Here is a 21,328-nt window from a genome sequence, read left to right on the forward strand (position 1 = left end):
GTTGAATGCTATTCCCATTAAACTAACATTGACATTCTTTACAGAATTAGAAAAAAAACTATTTTAAAATTCATATGGACAAAAAAGAGCCCAAATAGTCAAGACAATCCTAAGCAAAAAGAACGAAGTTGGAGGCATCATGCTACCCGACTTCAAACTATACAAGGCTACAGTAGCCAAAACAGCCTGGTACTGGTACAAGAACAGACACATAGACCAATGGAACAGAATAGAAACTCAGAAATATGACTGCACACCTGCAACCATCTTATCTTCAACAAACCTGATAAAAACAAGCAATGGGATAAGGGCTCCCTATTTAATAAATGGTACTGGGAGAACTGACTAGCCATATGCAGAAAACTGAAACTGGACCCCTTCTTTACACTATATATAAAAATCAACTTGAGATAAATAAAGAATGAAATGTAAAACCCAAAACTATAAAAACCTTAGAAGAAAATCTAGGCAATACCTTTCAGGATATAGGCACTAGCAAAGATTTCATGACAAAAGTGCCAAAAGCAATTGCAACTAAAGCAAAAATTGACAAATGGGATCTAATTAAAAGGTTTCTGCACAGCAAAAGGAACTATCCATCAGAATGAACAAACAACCTAAAGAACGGGAGAAAATTTTGCAACCTATCCATCTCACAAAGGTCTAACACCCACCAACTACAAGGAATTTAAACAAATTTACAAGAAAAAAAACCATTAAAAAGTAGGCAAAGAATATGAACAGACACTTCTCAAAAAAAGATACACACGCAGCCAACATACATATGAAAAAAAGCTCGACATCACTGATCATCAGAGAAATGTAAATCAAAACTACAATGAGATACCATCTCACACCAGTAAGAATAGTTATAATTAAAAAGTCAAAAAAAAAAAATAGATGCTGGCATGGTTGTAGAGAAAAGGGAATGCTTTTACACTGTTGGCAAAGGTATAAGTTAAGTTCAACTATTGTGGAAGACAATGTGGTGATTCTTCAAAAACCTAGAGGCAGAAATACCATTTGACCCAGCAATCCTCCCATTACTGGGTATATACCCAAAGAAGTATAAATCATTCTATTATGAAGATATATGCATGTACTGTATACATATGTAACAAACCTGCATGTTGTGCACATGTACCCTAGAACTTAAAGTATGATAATAATAAAAAAAAAAGATATATGCATGCACACATTCATTGTAGCACTATTCACAATAGCAAAGACATGGAATCAATCTAAATGCCCATCAGTGATAGACTGGATAAAGAAAATGTGGTATATATACACCATGGAGTACCACGCAGCCATAAAAAGAAACACGATCATGTCCTCTGTAGGGACATGGATGGAGCCGCAAGCCATTATCTTCAGCAAACTAATCCAGAAACAGAAAACCAAATGCCACATGTTCTCTTACAAGTGGGAGGTGAATGATGAGAAGACATGGACACATAGCGGGGAACAACACACACTGGGGCCTGTTGGAGAGTTGGGGGGCAGGAAGAGGGAAAGCATCAAGACGAACAGCTAATGGATGCTGGGCTTAATACCTAGTTGATGGGATGATCTGTGCAGCAAGCCACCATGGCACATGTTACCTCTGTAACAAACTTTCACATCCTGCAAACGTACCCCTAAACTTAAAAGTTGGCAAAAAAAAAAAAAGACCCATTTGTCTGCTGTCCTCAAGAAGTCCATCTCACATATAAATCCATAGGCTCAAAGAAAAGGGTAGAAGAAAGATCTATCGTACAAACAGAAAAAAAAAAGAGCTAGAGTCGCTCTTCTTATATCAGATAAAACATACTTTAAACCAAAACCAATAAAAAAGGATAGAGAATTGTATTATATAATGAGAAAGCATCCAATTAAATAAGACTTAACTATCCTAAATACATACACACCCAACACTGAGGCACCCAAATTCATAAAACAAATTATTCTACACCTATGAAAAGACTTAGACAACCACACAATAATAGTGAGGGACTTCGATACCCAACTGACAGCATGAGACAGATCATCAAGGCAGAAAATCAACAAAGAATTTCTGGACTTAAGTTTGATACTTGACCAACTGAACCTAATAACCATCTACGGAATATTGTACCCATCAACCACAGAATATACATTCTTCTCATCTGCACATAGAACATACTCTAAGATAGACCACATGCTCAGCCATAAGGCAAGTCTCAGTAAATTCAAAAAAACTGAAATCATTCCAACCATACTTTCAGATCACAGTGAAATAAAAATAGAAATCAGTAACAAGAAGATCTCTCAAAACCACACAATTTCATGGAAATTAAACAACTTGCTACCGAATGACTTTGCAGTAAACAATAAAACTAAGGCAGAAATTTTAAAAATATTTAAAATAAATGAAAACAGAGACACAACATACAAAAATCTCTGGGATGCAGCAAAAGCAGTATTAAGAGGAAAGTTCATAGTGCTATACACCAACCTAAAATAGTTAGAAAAATCTTAATGATCTAACATCACACCTAGAAGAACTAGAAAAACAAGAACAAACTAACCTGAAAGTCAGCAAAATAAATAAATAAATAAATAAATAAATAAATAAATAAAAATCAGAGTAGAACGGAAGGAAACTGAGATCCCAAATACATACCAAGAACAATGAAACCAAAAGTTGGTTCCTTGAAACGTTAAACAACATTGATAGGCCACTAGTAACATTAAAAAAGAAAAACAGTGAGATGATCCAGACATTACAACCAATTATATAGAAATATAAAAGATCTTCAGAGACTACTATGAATATCTCTATACACATAAAATTAGAAAATCTAGAGGAAATGGATAAATTCCTGGAAACATATAACCTCCCAAGATTGTCTCAAGAAGAAACTGAAACCTTGAACAGACCAATATCAAGTTCCAAAATTGAATCAATAATAAAAACCCTACCAACCAAAAAAAGCCCTGGACCAGATGGACTCACAGCCAAATTCTAACAGATGCATAAAGAAGAACTGGTGCCAACCCTACTGAAACTATTCCAGAAAAACAAGGAGGAGGGACTCCTCCTTAACTCATTCTACAAAGCCAGCATCACCCTAATACTAAAACTTGGCAAAAATACAACAACAAAAAAAGAAAAGTTCAGGCCAATATCCCTGATGAATGTAGACACAAAAACTCTCAACAAAATACTAGCAAGTCAAATTCAGCAACATATCAAAAAGTTAATCTGCCATGATCAAGGAGCCTTCATTGCTGGGATGCAAGGTTGGTCCAACAGACACAAATCAATAAATGTGATTCACTGCATAAACTGAGTCAAGAACAAAAATCACATGATCATATCAATCAACATGGAAAAAGCTTTTGATAAAATCCAATATCCCTTTATGATAAAAACCCTCAACAAACCAGGCAGCAAAAGGAACATACCTCAAAATAATAAGACCCACCTATGACAAATTCATAGCCAAAATTATACTGAATGGACAAAAGCTGGAGCAATTCCCCTTGAGAACTGGAACAAGACAAGGATGTCTACTCTCACCACTCTTACTCAACATAATACTGGAAGACCTACCCAGAGCAATCAGGCAAGAGCAAGAAATGAAAGGTATCCTTATAGGACAAAAGGAAGTCAAACTGTCTCTTTTTAATGATGATATGATGCTATACCTAGAAAACCCTAAAGACTACAGGAAAATGCTCCCGGAACTGATAAACGACTTCATAAAGTTTCAAGATAAAAATCAAAGTACAAAAATCAGTAGCATTTATATACACTAATAATGTTTAAGCTGAGAGCCAAGCCAAGAACAATCTCTTTCATAACAGCCACACAAGAAAAGAAATATCTAGGAATACATCTAATCAAAGAGGTGAATGATCTCCTCAAGGAGAGCTACCAAACACTGCTGAAAGAAATCATAGATAATACAAATGGAAAAACATTCCATGCTCATGGATTGGAGAGTAAGTATCATTAAAATGGCCATACTGCCCCGGGTGCAGTGGCTCACACCTGTAATCCCAACACTTTGGGAGGCTAAGGTGGGCAGATCACCTTATGTCAGGAGTTTGAGACCAGCCTGGTCAACATGGTGAAATCCCGTCTCTACTAAAAATACAAAAACTAGCTGGGCGTGGTGGCACATGCCTGTAATCCCAGGTACTTGGGAGGCTGAGGGCAGGAGAATGGCTTGAACCTGGGAGGTGGAGGTTGCAGTGAGCCGAGACTGCCATTATACTCCAGCCTGGGTAAGAGTGAGACTCTGACACCAAAAAAAAAGTCATACTGCCCAAAGCAATCTATAGATTCAATGCTATTCCTATCAAACTACCAATGTCAAATCTTCACAGAATTAGAAAACAAAAAAACCTCTAAAATTCATATAGAACCAAAAAAGAGCCCAAATAGTGAAAGCCATCCTAAGCAAAAAGAATAAAGCTGGATGCATCACATTACCCAACTTTAAATGGTATAAGGCTATCGTAACCAGAACAGCATGGTACTGATACAAAAAAGGACACATAGACCAACGGGACAGAATAGACAACCCAGAAATAAAGTTACATACCTATAGCCAACTGACCTTCGACAAAGTTAACAAAAACATACACTGGGGAAAGGACACTCTATTCAATAAATGGTGCTGGAAAACTGGATTACTATATGCGGACTGAAACTGGATCCCTATCTCTCACTATATACAAAAATTAACTCAAGATGAATTAAGGACTTAAATGTAAATTCTGAAGCTATAAAAATTCTAAAAGAAAATACAGGAAAACCTCCTCTGCACATTTGTCTAGGCAAAGAATTCATGACTAAGACCCCCAAAGCAAATGCAACAAAAACAAAAATACACAAATGGGACTATATAAACTAAAAAGCTTCTGCACGGTAAAAGTAGTAATCCACACAATGAACAGCCAGCCTGCAGAATGGGGGAAAATATTCGCATATTTCAAACTATGTATCGACAAAGGTCTAATATCCAGAATCTATAAGGAATAAGCAAGTCAACAAACGAAAAACAACCTCATTAAAAAGTGAGCAAAGACACAAACAGACACTTCTCAAAAGAAGACATACAAGCAGCCAACAAACATGAAAAAATGGTCACTATCACTAATCATCAGAGAAATGAAAATCAAAACCACAATGAGGGCCAGGCATGGTGGTTCATGCCTGTAATCCCAGTACTTTGGGAGGCCAAGACGGGTGGATCACGAGGTCAGGAGATCAAGACCATCCTGGCTAACAGGGTGAAACCCCGTCTCTACTAAAAATACAAAAAATTACCCAGGTGTGGTGGCGCATGCCTGTAGTCCAAGCTACTCGGGAGGCTGAGGCAGGAGAATCGCTTGAACCCAGGAGGCGGAGGTTGCAGTGAGCCGAGATCGCACCACTGCACTCCAGCCTGGGCAACAGAGCGAGATTCCATCTCAAAAAAAAAAAAAAAAGAAAAGAAAAAACAACCCCACAATGAGATACCATTTCACAATAGTCAGAATGGCTATTATTAAAAAGCAAAAAATTAGCAGATGCTGGTGAGGCTGCAAAGAAAGGGGAACACTTAAACACTGTTGATGGTAAAGTAAATAAGTTTAGCCACTGTGGAAAGCAACTCTGAGATTTCTCAAATAACTTGAAACAGAGCTACCATTTGATGCAGCAATCCCATTACCAGATATATCTTCAAAAGAAAATGTTTCTACCAAAAAAGACATATGCACACATATGTTCACCACAGCATTATTCACAATAGCAAAGACATGGAACCAACCCAGGTGCCCATCAACAGTGGATTGAATAAATACATAACCTAAAGAGGCCCATATATTTTTTTAAAAATTAAGTCTGCAGTTAAAAACCTTCCCATAAAGAAAATTTATGCCACCAAGGCCTATGTGGCTTCTCTGGTGAACTGTACCAAACATTTAAGAAAGAAATAATACCAACTATATATAACTCTCTCACAAAATTCAAGAGGAAGGAACTTCCCAATTCATTCTCTCAGGCCAGTATCATCTTATACTGAAACTAGAAAGAGGCATGAAAAGAAAAGAAAAGAAACCAGTATCCCTACTGATACACGAAAAGTCTTAACAAATTTTTAGCAAATTCAATCCAACAATATAGTAAAAGGATAATCCATCATGAACAAGTAGAATTTATCTCATAAATGTAAGATTGGTTTGACATGTGATTCATCATGTAAACAAACTAAAAAAAGTTTTAAAATCACATGATCATATCAGTAGATACAGAAAAAGCATTTTCTTGGAAAAATTCCAACAATCATTCCTTCTAAACTTTCTCAGAAAACTAGGAATAAAAAGGATGTTCCTCAACCAGGCAAAAACATCTAACATCATACTTACTGGTAAAAGATTGAATGGTCTTCCCTTGAGATCACCCAAAATGCTTTCCCTTGAGATCACCAACAAGGCAAAGATTCTCATTCTCATTACTTCTATTCAGTATTGTAAGTTCTAGTCAGTGAAATATAAGGCAGGAAAAAGAAATAAAAGGCATCCAGATTGGAAAGGAAGAAGTAAAACTGTCTTTATTCACAGACACGGTCATCTACATAAATATTTCTTTAGAATCTACAAAATAAGCTACTAGAACTAACGAGTGCATTTAGCAAGGTTGCAGCATACAAAATAATGTACAAAACATAACTGTATTCCTATATAATATCAATGAACCACTAAAAATTTAAATTTAAAATTTCTATTTACAACATTAAAAAATATGAAATGCTTAGGGATATATCTGATAAAATGTTTAAGACTTACACACTGAAAATTACAATTTATATCTAAAGAAAATTAAAGAAGAACTAAATAGAAATATACACTAGGTTCATGGATTAGTAGACTCAATAATATTAAAATGTCAATTTTCTTCAGCTTATCTACAGGTGTTTTTTTCTAACACAGTCCCATCCAAAATTCCGCCAGGCTATTTTGTAGAAATTGATAAACTGAAGCTAAAATTCACATAGACATGCAAGAGATCTGGAAGAGCAAAGAATCTGAAAACAAATAAAATTCATAGACTTGCACTTCAAGAATGGTTATAAAGCTATAGTAATCAAGACACTTTGGTATTGGCAACAAGGCAGACAAATAATTCAATGGAACAAGATAAAGTTCAAAAGGAGGACGGGTGCAGTGGCTCATGCCTGTAATCTCAGCACTTTGGGAGGCCTAGGCAGGCAGATCATGAGATCAAGCGATCGAGACCATCCTGGCGAAGACAGTGAAATCCCATCTCTGCTAAAAATACCAAAATTAGCTGGGTGTGGTGGGCACACACCTGTAGTCCCACCTACCTGGGAGGCTGAGGCAGGAGAATCGATTGAACCCAGGAGACGGAGGTTGCAGTGAGCCAAGATGGCGCCACTGCACTCCAGCCTGGCCACAGGGAAAGACCCCATCTCAAAAAAAAAAAAAAAAAAAAAAAGAAAATTTCAAAAATAAACCAATAAATACATAATCTATTGATTTGATATAAAAGGACAAAGGCATTTCAGAGAGGTTTTTTTTTTTTCAAAAAATGAGGCTGAAACAATTAGATATCCATACCAAGTGAACTTTGATATGTATCTCACATCATACATAAAAATTAACTCAAAATGTCTTCCTTAGGGAATGCTTACGGACTGTTGATGGGACTGTAGATTAGTTCAGTCCCTGTAGAAAGCAGTCTGGAGATTTCTCAAAGAACTAAAAATAGAACTACCACTCAACCCGGCAATCTCATTACTGGGTAAATGCCCAAAGGAAAACAAACTCTTCTACCAAAAAGATTCATGCACTTATATGTTTATCCCAGTGCTATTCACAATAGCAAAGACATGGAATCAACTAGGTGCCCATCAACAATTGACTAGATAAAGAAAATGTGGTACATATATGTCATGGAATACTATGCAGCCACAAAAAAGATGAAATCATGTCCTTTGCAGCAATATGGATGTAGCCGGAGGCCATTATCCTAAGTGAATTAATGGAGAAACAGAAAATCAAGTGTCACTTGTTCTCACTGAGTACACACAGATATAAAGATGGAAACAATAGACACGGGGAGTCTAAAAGAGAAGAGAGGGAGCGGGACAAGGGTTGAATGACTATTGAGTACTCTGTTTACTTTTTGGGTAATGGATCCAACAGAAGCCCAGATTTCAGCATCACACAATATATTAATATATCCATGTAACAAACATGAACATGGACCTCTTGAATCTAAAATTTTATTTTAAAATAGACTTCGTCAAAACATGCCTTACTTTGGCATTGACCTTCTGTACAGAAAAAAAAGTGAACATGGCAGACCTGAGACTGCTATCCTTAGAAAACCCTGCTTACAGGGTTGGCCCCTGGCTGGCATCTGGGAACTTGATCCTCAGAGTGGTACCAGTCAACATTAATTGATATGAGTAGTTTCTTGTACCTAGACTGTTTGTATAAATACTATGGTTTATGCTGAACTCCTATATTTCTTTTGGAAATCTGCAATTTTTTTGCAAGCTAGGAAGAGGGTGCTTACATGGCAAGCCCTCAATGAAAACCTTGGGCTCTGAGTCTCTAATGGACTTTCCTAGGCATGAAGATGGTATACATGTTACTGCATTTTCATTTCTGAGGGAGGTGTGCTCTGTGTGACCCCTCATGACAGGGAGAAAGCACAAGGAAACTCAATTGTATTAGGATTATTTCTGGGAAAAAGGATTCCTTTGGAATATAAATTGTAAAAAAGCATACTTTACTTCAAAGTTCACTGAAAAATAAACATAAGGGAATAACCGGAAAATGTTTAAAATGAACATTAATGCAAGAAACCCTTTTCTACTAGGTAACAAAAGCCTCACTAATAAAAGCAGAGTAATAGTGGTTCCAGAAAACATATACAGATGAATAGAAAGAAAAAAAACTTAACTACAGAAACTGACTATATTAGTCTACACTGCTATAAAGAACTGCCCGAGACTGGGTAATTTATAAAGATAGGAAGTTTAATTGACTCACAGTTCCATATGGCTGGTGAGGCCTCAAGAAACTTACAATCATTGCAGAAGGGGAAGCAGGCACATCTTACACGGCAGCAGGTGGGAGAGAAGAGGAACTGCTGAACTCTTAAAAACCATCAGCTCTTGTGAGAACTCACTAACACGAGAACAGCATGGGGGAACCTGCCGCCATGATCCAATCACCTCCCACCTGGTGCCTCCCTTGACATGTGGGAATAATGGGGATTACAATTCAAGATGAGATTCAGGTGGGGACACAGAGCCAAATCATATCACTGACCCAAGCGTGTATAACAACTTAGTACATGAAAACAGTAGTACTACAAGTTGTCAGGAAAGAATGAATTATCCAATAACTGGTATTGTATAAGTGGCTGATCAGTTAGAGATTAACGTAAAGCTGGATCCTTCCCTCACACCTCTGACTGAAATAAACTACAAGTGGATGTAAACACATGTTTACAGAAGCCCATATTTTACAGTAATTAGAGATTCACTGATGTGAACAACCAATTCTTTGAGGAAATAATCACCAAATCTGTCATTTCATCAGATTAATCACTCTCATTTTGTAGATATATTTCTTAAAGGTCTGTTTGTGTTTACCTAACTTCTGGTGTTGAAATGTAGAAAAGATGAGTCATACTTCAGTTGATGTATGAAAACTGTCCTCTGTAGATATTTTTCCTCCTCATGAAAATGATGACAGGCCAGAATAAATAATCAGAAAATTAAATTTATTGATCAAAAGATCCCAACCATACATATTTTTACATATATAATTCATTTAGGTAAAATAAGTACATAAGCCAAAATTACTTAGTATATATCCCATTTGTCTGCCTAAGTCTTAGGATGAAATAGGTTGATAAAACAAGAAAATTTCCCTCTCTTTCTTCCAATGGAAAAGACCTTAGGAGAGAGAAATCTAAACTAAATTGACAATGGGACATTTTTTATAATACCTGGACCCTTACTAAAGAGACTATAGTGGATGGTATGTATGACACCCATTCTGTCAGGATCATCTCAGCAATCCATCTCTATTCCTCTTCTCTCAAGAATAAAAAAAGATTTTCTTTTTTACACACACCCTGGACATCTCAACTACAATGTCTATTCTGAGTAAAAGAATGCCTAGACCACTTCCCTTGAACCAAGCGCCGGGCAGATAAACAACATTCTTGTCTTTCTGTTCTGGTAGCAATAAATGAACTTCTGTTCCGTTTCAATGTGATTTATTAAAGAGTCCATAACTCAATTGAATAATGCAGACGGGTTAGGAAAAACTGAAATAGGCTTTACATTTCTGAGGTTGGTACACAGACATCATTCTGTAAACACCTTAGTTTTACACTCATAAAACTCCAACTCATACAGCCATTACAGAAAGAAATAAGGGAAGAAGAAAATGACACTTTTAGATGGGTATTTCAGAGAAAGGTAGAACTTAGTGAGGTACAGGACGGGTTCTCATAGCCTTCATCACCCATTTGCTCTCCATTTTTATTTGGATTACTCTAGATTCTTATACTCCTATGACCTCCATAATAAAATGTTTCCCCTCATGAATGAATAAAATCATTCCCCTTCAAAGACTGGGGGTCTGCTTTACTCTTAGCGTATATGTTAATTTATGGCAGCCTGAATTTGGAACATAAAACTAAAAATAACAAGCATGAGTCAATGCAGTAGGCTCCCTCCCTCTGGGTGCACACAAACCTCTCATTAAGAAGTTCAAAGAAGCCGAGAATGAATCAAAGAAAATACAGCTCCATGATCTCCACCTTCTATTAAATTGTAAATGAAACTGTCATTTTAATTATAGTAGCTAAAGCCCTATTCTCTGCTACTACTGAGGCTCTATAAATTCACAACCTAATTGAAATTTCTTGCACCAGGTTAAAAAAAAAAAAAAGCTTAAAATGTACAACAGGGCAGTTACAAAAATCTATTGGCCTCTTCAATTCAAGAATATCTCTTAATAGTAGTGTCTAGAAGTCACTGAGCTATATCAAAAGGAAACATATCTACCCTAAGAACCAGAAAAAATGAAAATGGCATAAATAAAAGAATTATATTATGACTAGATATTTTTTTAAATAATGAAAACTAAATTATACACTGAGAAAAAGAGTACTTGATTCATTACATACTGTTTAGTCACAAGAAAGAAAGAAAAGACAATTACAATTTTTACATAATTTTTAGAATTTTTCATTTGCATGTTGATCTAACAATAGGAGAAAAAGTATTTTACTGGATCTGCATAGAAAATGAAGATGGAGGTCTGCTTATATGCCAACACCCAAAGATTTGTGGTCAGAATTTTTCATACTAGGAGCCACTTCCTTGTTCAGAGATCAGCAAACTGTTTCCTACAGACATATGCCATTATTAAATGAATTACTGAAACATTTTAGAAGGCTAACATTAGTGACTCAGTAGGTAGGTCTCATAAATTCAAAGCTCTGAGTGTCAAACCACTGAAAGAATAAACAATGAAACAATCGGGTCATGCCTTCCAGAATTCATACAAAAAAATTCATTCATCTCCAATAAGAGTCTACAAGTTCCAAGACTGTCCCTACCTTCTTCAGCAAGATAACAATAATATGTACATACCAATTTACTGACTACAAAGGGTTTCATACACTTTACTTTACTTGATCCTCACAGAAGCCTTGTGAGATTAGTATAGATAGCCTTAATAATGTCACCATTTTACAGAGGGGGAAACTGAGACTCAAAGAATTTAATGACTTTAGTTACCTAGCCTGGATGAAGCAAATTGGGAAATTTAATCCATATCTCTTTATTTCATAATCATGTTCTCTTTCTACTAAATACTAGCTCTAATAAATACACAAAAAAAGAAAAGTTACTTTATTGTTCTACTACTCTGGACAATTAGAACTATAAAAGGCTTGAAAGTCAAGTTTGGTCACTAAGCAAGAAATCTGTACCTATCCCAGCCCCTAAAAAGTCAGAATATAGTTCTACACCTTCACGAATTCTACATGAAAAATTGTCACCTACAGTTCAGACACTTTTCTACCATGTTCCCAAAAGAAATAACTAAAACACCACCAAAAGAGGGAAGAGCCCACGATGCACTTCAGGGGAAAGAGAAAGAAATAATAAATCTGTCTACCCAGCAAAAAGGGAGAATCCAAGGCTGTAGACAGTAAAATATAAACACCTAACTGGATTTCCATTTGTCCACAAAGCGATATCAGCCAACTCAAAGGAAAAGAATAGCACATGCAAAAACATTCCCTTGATTGCCAGAGGTTTGGAAAAGCAGCATCAAGTTCAGCCTCTCCCCTAGCTCTAGTAACTGTAATCTACCTATTGTCTCCAAATTTTCATCTCTCACACCTTATACTCTCTTATAAGTGTATCATTCTAAAACAGTTGTGTATTAGGACAAGAAACTATCAGAATTGAACAGATATAGGATATCTATTGTAGCCCCATAATTTGTAAACCTACCACTACCATGCACATCCTATGTCAACAATCATACAAGGCTTTGCCCTCAGATAAGTTACAACTACTCACCTTAAGATGTTAATTGATGAGGTTTAAGTTATTATTTCGGATCATATTTGAAAGAAATTGTAAAGGCCACCTAGACTAGTGATGAGCAGCATTCAAAAAACCACATGTGGCCAACCTAGCTTCAAGACAGTCTTTGATTCAAATGGGAGAAAAGACTGGAAAGTTGTTTTTTGCTACTATTTCTCAAGTATGCTCAGATATTTATATTTTAGTGGTTTAAATAAGTGACTTCCTTCTAGTCAAGGAAAAACATTGAAGGTAATAAATTTAAATATTCTATACATCTTCCCAATTGATTCAGTAAAGTAATTTTTATTTTCACTGTTTAAAAAAAGGCATATATTTATTTTTCCTAAATTGAAAAAACAAAGTTAACCACTGATCATCTCCTATTCTCTAATCACTACAGAGACTTTTTTCTACAATTTCCAAAAACAGATTGTCATTCATACTGGGATATTACATGTTGATTTGTGAATATCCAATAAAGTAATGCCATAAAGATAGATTTAGTATATAAAAATACTAACAGGCCAGGACAATAGAGAGTCCTGTGCCATAAAACTACAAACTACCCTCCAGGTTAATATGACTTGAACATATTAACATACATTAGTATATACATTCACCTGTCTCAGGCATATCATTATTTTAATTTAGGTTCATAAAGACATAAAAAATCTAAAGTAGTAAATATCAAAGGAATAGAATTTCAGGTAATGGAAACTTTTGCATAAAAAGAGGAGCTGGTAAGAATAAAACACGCTATGTAAGCAGATGCTTTTTTTTATTGAGATAAAACACATATGCCACAAAATTCACCAAAGTGCATAATTCAGTGTTCTGTAATATATTCATAGAGTTGTGCAATCACTATCTAATTTCAGAATATTTTCATCACTCCCCAGAAAAACCCATACCTATTAGTAGTAGCTCCCTATTCTCCCCTCCCCTAGCCCTGGCAACTACTAATCTATATTCTGTCTCTATAGATTTGTCTATTCTGGACATTTCATATGAATGAAAGCCTATACATATGATATGTGGCTTTCTGTGTCTGGTTTCTTTCACTGTTTGCAAGGTTCATCAATGTTGTAGCTTGTATCAATAATTCATTTCTTCTGGTGGATGAATAATATTCCATTGTGCCAATATGCCACATTTATTTAATTCATTCATCAGTTGATAGATATTTAGGTTGTTTCCCTTTCTTTTTGGCTATTAAGAATACAGTTGCTAGGCCAGGTGTGGTGGCTCATGCCTGTAATCTCAGCACTTTGGGAGGCCAAGGCAGGAAGATCAAGAGATCAAGCGATCGAGACCAGCCTGGCCAATGTGGTGAAACCCCGTCTCTACTAGCCTGGGTGACAGAGCGAGACTCCGTCTCAAAAAAAAAAAAAAAATACAAAAAATTAGCTGGGTGTGGTGGCACACACCTGTAGTACCAGCTACTCAGAAGGTTGAGGCATGAGAATCACTTCAACCCACGAGGCGGAGGTTGCAGTGAGCTGAGATCATGCCACTGCACTCCTGCCTGGGCGACAGAGTGAGACTCTGTCTCAAAAAAAAAAAATTAAAAAAAAGAATAACCTTGCTATGAATATTCATCTACAAATTTTTGTATAAACATATGTTTTCAATTTTCTTGGGTATAGGCCTGGGTTATATGGTAACTCTATGTCTTTTTTTTTTTTTTTTTTAAGGAACTTTGTAATTGTTTTCTAACGTTGCTGTACCATTTTACATTCCCAGCAATAGATGGGAGTCTCAATTCCTCCACATCCTTGCCAACACTTGTTATTGTCCATTTTTAAGATCATGCTTAGTCAAGCAGTTGGAAGAGGAATATAGAGTATCCTTTTAGTTCTATTTTGTTTATTTTCCCGAAGAAGCTGCCAAAGAAATAAAAAGTATAACTAGAAAAGATTAAAAAACTGTTATTATTTGCAGATGATATGTTTACTGAGAAAACCCAAAATATCTATGGAAATAGTTAAATAGTTTAGCAATATGGCCACATATAACACTAATTTAGAGAAGTTTATTGCATTTTTATTAACAAATTTCATTTACTATAGCAACAAATAATATATCTAAACATAAATCTAAAAAAATGCAAGATCATTATAGATGACTTTTCAAAACCTTACTGAAAAGTATTAAACAAATGTAAAGATACATCATGTTCAAGAATAAGATATCTCAGTATTTTAAAGATATCATCTCCACATAGATCTAGAGATTCAATGTAATCCCTATTAAAATTCCAAAAAGGCTTTTTAAAGAACTTGACAAGCTGATTCTAAACTTTATATGGAAAATCAAAGGCCCAGAAATAGTTATTACATTACTGAAGAAGAAAAGTAAGAAGAATTTGTACTACTAGATAACAAGAATCACAACACTTCAATAATTAAGATAGTGACGTACTGTTAGGGAATAGGTAAACTGATTAACAGAACAGAAACAGACCAACTTGATAAAAACTCGACAGAGGTAGCAGAGGTGGCACTGCAGATCAGTGGGAAATGTTTGGAATACTTAGTAAATTATGCTGGAACTACTACTTAACCAATAAAAACTGAAATTAGGTTCTTAACCATATAAAAATCAATTTCAGATGGATTAATAACATAAACATAAAAAGCAAGACTAAACCTCTTAAAGTAATAGAATTGCTATCATCTTAGGGGTAAGGAAGGATTTCCCCACAACATCTCAAAAAGCACTAGAAAGACAGAGAGAAAGAAGGAAGGAGGGGGAGAAAGAGAAAAGAATGAAAAGAAAAAATATTAAGAAGTTAGACTAAATTAACATTAAAATTTTTGTTCATGAACATACCATCAATACTTTCGAGTATTTGAAAAAAATGGAATCTGCCTAATTCCATGCCTCCCAGTTTTACCTCCCCCAAACTGTACAAAACAAGAAAGAAAAAGTAAATCTACAGGCTGGGCGGGGTGGCTCACGCCTGTAATCCCAGCACATTGGGAGGCTGAAGTGGATGAACCACCTGAGGTAAGGAGTTCAAGACAAGCCTGGCCAACATGGTGAAACCCAGTCTCTACTACAAATACAAAAATTAGCTGGGCATGGTGGTGCATGCCTGTAATCCCAGTTGCTTGGGAGGCTGAGGCAGGAGAATCGCCTGAACCCAGGAGGTGGAGATTGCAGTAAGCTGAGATCGCGCCATTGCACTCCAGCCTGGGTGACAAGAGCAAGACTCTGTCTCACATATAAAAACTAAATCCTCAGAATCATCTGAATGCAGAGAATGCTAATATCTCAAAATAAACGCGAGTAAAAACAGAAAACTTACCAAATCATAAGGTGCAATCTCTCATGATCCCACCCCACCCAAACAAAACAGAAAGGTTTTGGTGTAGACAAAGGAAGAGAAAAACTACCAGGAAGACAGAAGAAAGAAGACAGCAATGGGGGGCTAAAGTTAGAAAGGAAAGTCCATGTTAAATCTGAAAATACTAACAGCAGCAATAACAAAACTGAGTAGATGACAGCACAGCCTACAGGCAAGGAACTCTAAAAGTACATGTGAGTTACTTTCAGCATAACTTAGCATAAGTTACTTTCGAGCATAACTTAACGGGGTAGTTGGGCAGTCTTTGTACATAGCTTCTGCAGGAGGAAAAAAGGCAGAAGGGAAAAGGCACTTCAGCAATTGGGTGGTGAAGGGAAAATGAAAAAAAAGGGGGTAGGGTCCTAAGAGACAAAAGACAATCACAAAATCAGAGGATTCACAATCCCTTCCCTTCCAAAACAAAATACAACAAAACAAAACAACCCTATTACATATTTCCATATCAATCTCCCCTTCTACTTAGCCTTAAATTTTCTCACTGAAGTAACACCTTTAAGTTATATACCTACCTCTAGAAGAAATTTATCCACATGGTCACCATTAGCATATATAGAGCATGTAAGACTATGGCAAGGTGAGCACTTTATATTAGGGTAGATTAATTGATAAAGGGCAGAATATAGGTTGCTGTACTTCTTGGGCTCACTGACTCACCAACATTTCCCAGCCTGTTTTGAAGTTACTAGATGTAGCCCTGTGACTGAATTATTGACATGGGAATCTTAAAGAATGTACTTTGCTTCCAGGCCTATCCCACAAAAATCTCGTACACACGATCTTCCTTTCCCCTTTTTTCCCCCACGCACTCCCTGCTTAATGAAGATGAATACACTAACCTCCAAAGCCATGTGCCAGAGCCACAAGCTAGGATCCTGGATCCCTGAATCACTGCTGAAGGAGTGCTCTGTGGCAACTAGAAATACCCGATATAAACTTCACGAGAGAGAAATAAACCTCTATCCTGTTTGAGTCATTATTTGTTTGGGGTTTGTTTGGCGCAGCAGCTAACAGTACCTTGAGTAATACAATATGTTGACTATTTCCTAGGGAAGCAGAAAAATCTTCTATAGGGATATACGATACAGAAGATGTATACTTCAACACAGGGGGAAGAGTGGTAGCAGAAGAAAAATAAGAATGACAGAGAAATCAGAGTGGATTCTGAACCATGGTTAATGAGGAGTTGAGACAGGTGCTTACAATTTGAAAGAAGGGATATTTTTAAGATGAAAACTATATAAAAGGGAAATATAATTATGATATAATATGGCTTTACTGCAAACAATATTGATCATAAAAAAGTAAGTTCTGAAAACTGACTTAATCAAAATTGAAATACAACTTAGGGAAATGAGATTTGAAGAAATGCATGAGAGGGTAAGTTGGTTTCTATTTTCAGAGGTCCAAAGATAGAAAGGAATTTTGAACCACAATGGATTACACCCAGAGTCTCACCCATACATTATGTAAGTGATTTAGATAATGAGACTTTTGAACTGATGATATTCAGATGACATTTCGGGCTCCGAGTTGATACTATAATGTCTTTGTAGATCAGGGTAAGATACTTTTATTTGAAGTATAATAAGAATCCACAGAAAAATTTCAACAAGCAAAGTGGTTGGCCTGATTTACATTTTTGAAAATCACTAATACTTACTGAAAGGAGATAAAAATGCAAGTAGGGAAACCAGTTAGAAAACTATGACAGTGATCTAGGCAAAAAAAGACAGAGAACTACACTACAATGACAGCAGCAGAATGAAAAAAAAAGAGGATAAATTAAAAAATACACTTTGCAGGTAGAACTGATTGAACTTACTAATAAATTAAATGTGGACAATAATAATGAGGGAAATACAGGATGATTCCTAAGTTAGGAGTTGAGTAACTGGGTAGATGGTGCTATTTATTAGCTGAGATGGAGAAAACTGAGGAAGGTATAGGCTCAGGTAAGAAAATCAAGACTTGCATTTTAAACGTGTCAAGTTGTTGTTATAACAGATATCCAGATAGAAATATCAAGTAACTCATTTGATAAAAGATGAGGGAGCTCAGACAGCCAAGAGCTGGATTTACAAATTTATGTGGTATTTAAAGCAACAGAACTAGATAAAATCAGAGTAAAAGATAGAAAAATGAAGTAAGCCCAGGACCAAACCCCTGGTATATGATATAATCAGAGGTCTGACGGGGAGAGAGGCTAGCAAAAGAGACAGAAACAGCCAAAGAGGTAAAAAGAAGTTGTGATGTCTGGCCAAGTGCGGTGGCTCACACCTGTAATCCCAGAATTTGGGGAGGCTGAGGTGGGCAGATCATTTGAGGTCACGAGTTCAAGGCCAGCCTGGCCAACATGGTGAAACCCCATCTCTACTAAAAATAGAAAAATTAGCCGGGCATGGTGGTGTACGCCTGTAATCCCAGCTACTTGGGAGGCTGAGGCATGAGAATAGCTTGAACCCAGGAGGCAGAGGGTGCAGTGGGCCAAGATCATACCACTGCATTCCAGCCTAGGAGACAGAGTGAAAATCTGTCTTTAAAAAAAAAAGGAAAAGAAAAAGAAAAAAGGAGGTTGTGATGTCAGAGATGTCATTTCATTAGAATAATCACTGATACTAATTATAATTACTCTTCACAACTTTCATATGATCTACTCTATGGAAGTCTAGCATAAAACGCAAAAAGCTTTAGCCCAGAGCATTAATTCTAAAAATATTCAAATACTTATGAAAAATTTACTGTACTGAATGTTCAGAGGATAAACAGAGATTCAGATATTTTTCCATGTCATGGCTATGGTGTGAATAAATTTTTTTAATGCAGAATTAAATTTCTATAGATAATGGAAGACAGAGAAAAAGCTAGACTAATATAGAGAAATCTGGGCAAAGCATACTTTGAGAACTACCTGAATAGGAATAGAGACAGCAATAAAGAACAACAACCAAAAAAGCCATGATAAAAAAAGATATATTCACACTATCCTCTATCCTTATCTAATTTTCTCCATTGTAGCTTTCTGTTCCCTTTGTAGCCACAAAAGACCCTCTAAACCTTTTCATTTTCTTACTTCTAGCTGTCTCTATTCTTGTCTTGATTCTCTTTTCACCTGACCACACCTTTAATAGCTTTTGATTCCAACTGATCTTTACTGTCTTTTGCTATCCCATCAAATTAAAAGTTTTAAAAAGTTTTAGTGGGACTGGATAATAACTATAAAATTATTTTAAACATTTTTAGGAATTCTGGATTTATATAAATAGCAGAAGACTACAAATGTTTATGTGGAGAAATAAAACAATGCATAAATTTGTCTATCCCCTACCTCCACTTTAGTAAGAAGCACAAATCAACAATGGTTATAGCATGAGAATCACAATCCTAAATTTGAGATTTCACGAAACTGACTTCAATTTCCTCCTTTGTGGTACCAGAGGAAAGGTATACGGAAAAACTGTATTTTAATAAAGAAAGAAGATTTTTAAATGAACAGCAATTGCATGCAATGACTCACAGATAAACTAGTACGACCATGTCAATAATAGTGACATAAATTCACCTAAAAAGGATTAAAATGTTTTTAAAGTCTAAAGAACTTGAGGCCTTTCAGAGCTGTTAAAGACTTACTGAAAATATGCTGACATTTTCCTGCCATGCCTCTAATACCCAGGTATGAGTGTCAAATAATGACACTGCTCCAAACTTCCTTAAAGTGAAATATTAGGGATGGGAGGAGTGCTGTTAGTTGGCTAGACTCAGGAGGGCCAAGTGAGTTTGAAGAGAGATGCAAGAAAAGAAAGTGCCCCAAGTTTAAAAAGAGCCAAGAGTAGTAAATTTATGAGGATTTCTTCCCCTGACCTCCCCAGGAATATCTTTTCTTCATACCATTTCACAGATTTGTGATTACTTATAAGAAGTTGTGAGGACTCCCAAGGTTCTCCTGATTCTTCCAAATCTAGAGAATACCTGATTCCTTGCCTCCCACCTAGTAACTGAATTACCTTTCCTGGGGCCACTTTGTTGAACCACCCAGTTGTCAGGTGGCTCCTTCTAAGGAAGCATAGACAGTTGTTGGTGTCAAAGGATGTTGTGGTCTTTGGATATGTTCCCGATTTGAATTTCAACCAACTCCTCACATCTCTCTGATGGGGTACAGTAATAGAACAGAAGTCAATGGGAGATCAGCATGCACTCAGATTCCAGATTCTGAAAGGGAACAAAAATCAAACCCTCCATTCTTTGCCTCTTCACCATGTCTAATAACCAATATGCTAGAAACCAGGCAGGCTCTATCAGCCCATCAAAACTAAATATAAAGCAACAACTCTCAATAATCACATAACAAGTAATATGCACTTTATGAATGCTTAAGTCTATAAGACAAATGTTAATATTTACTAAAATTTACACTTTATAAATACAAATTATACGCCATCCTACTAAAATCTATTATACACTTTGAAAGTATTCAGTTAGTATTTAAACAGCCATGCAGAGCAGTGACTTACCTTTTCTAATACAGATAAGTTCATGTACTCCACAGGTTCTCTCTCCACCTGTTAAAAAAAGTTTATGGAAAGTTAAGAACAAAGAAAGTAGCGTGAATTTGACTGTTACAAAGAATCATCTTAAATTAGCACCTAAAAGTGACCTCAGAAAAAGTTTCCCTAACTCTTATATGATAGCCTGATAACAGAATTTTCTGGAACAACCCAGAAATTAGGTCTTAGGAAGTCTCGGAATGAAGACACTTCATTCAAGTATGTGATTCTGAATGGCAAGCTTCCCAACCACAGAAATCACACCACCATTTCCCAAGCATCTCTTCACATCGTCTAGAAGGAAAGACTCTAAGAGAGGACCCACTTTTGTATCTGAGCCTTAACATACACAAGTAAGTTACTGAAAGGTCAATCCTCTAAAGTTACTACTTACATTTTATCATATATGCTCATATTATATATTCTCCAACAACCCACTATTATAAATTTGTAAAACAAATTTAACAGTATGATGATAAAAACAAATTTAACTTTAAAAATTACTTTGATTATTCTTTTTTGGAAAGAGTCTTTTGTAATGTTTCTTTTTTAAAAAATCTCTACTTATTGGGCCAAAAACCAAAAATACAGAAAAGTGCACAAATGTATAAAACTTTCATGTAATTATCACAAAGTAAGCACCTGAGTTGCTACAAACCAAGTCAAGAACCAGAACTTTGCTGGCATTCCAGGAGCCCCTTTAACTCATCTTCCTAGGCACTACTTTGTGCCCCAGAAGTACCTAATCTTCTCAGTGCTATCACCACAGCTTGGTTTTGTCTGCTTAGAAAATTTAAACAAGT

General features: G+C 36.0%; 1 protein-coding gene across 6 annotated transcripts in view; it reads right to left on the reverse strand.

The window, feature by feature from the left end:
- Nucleotides 1-21,328, reverse strand: part of SYT14 (synaptotagmin 14) — a 223,530-nt gene that overhangs the window by 188,530 nt on the left and 13,672 nt on the right. For 2 of the 6 annotated variants that reach the window (XM_009187933.1, XM_009187917.2), the window contains exons 2-3: nt 20,493-20,540; nt 19,986-20,190 (exon numbers count right to left, since the gene is read on the reverse strand). Coding sequence is in view for 2 of the 6 variants with exons in the window: in XM_003893147.4 (XP_003893196.1) it covers nt 20,493-20,540 (48 nt within the window). In the remaining 4 variants the exon portion in view is untranslated. Of the gene's footprint in view, nt 1-19,985; nt 20,541-21,328 lie in introns of those variants that run through there. The other 4 variants (XM_003893147.4, XM_003893150.5, XM_009187921.1 and 1 more) reach the window with 3 other exon arrangements.

The sequence above is a fragment of the Papio anubis genome, chromosome 1 (assembly GCF_008728515.1).
Source record: "Papio anubis isolate 15944 chromosome 1, Panubis1.0, whole genome shotgun sequence".
NCBI lineage: Eukaryota > Metazoa > Chordata > Mammalia > Primates > Cercopithecidae > Papio > Papio anubis.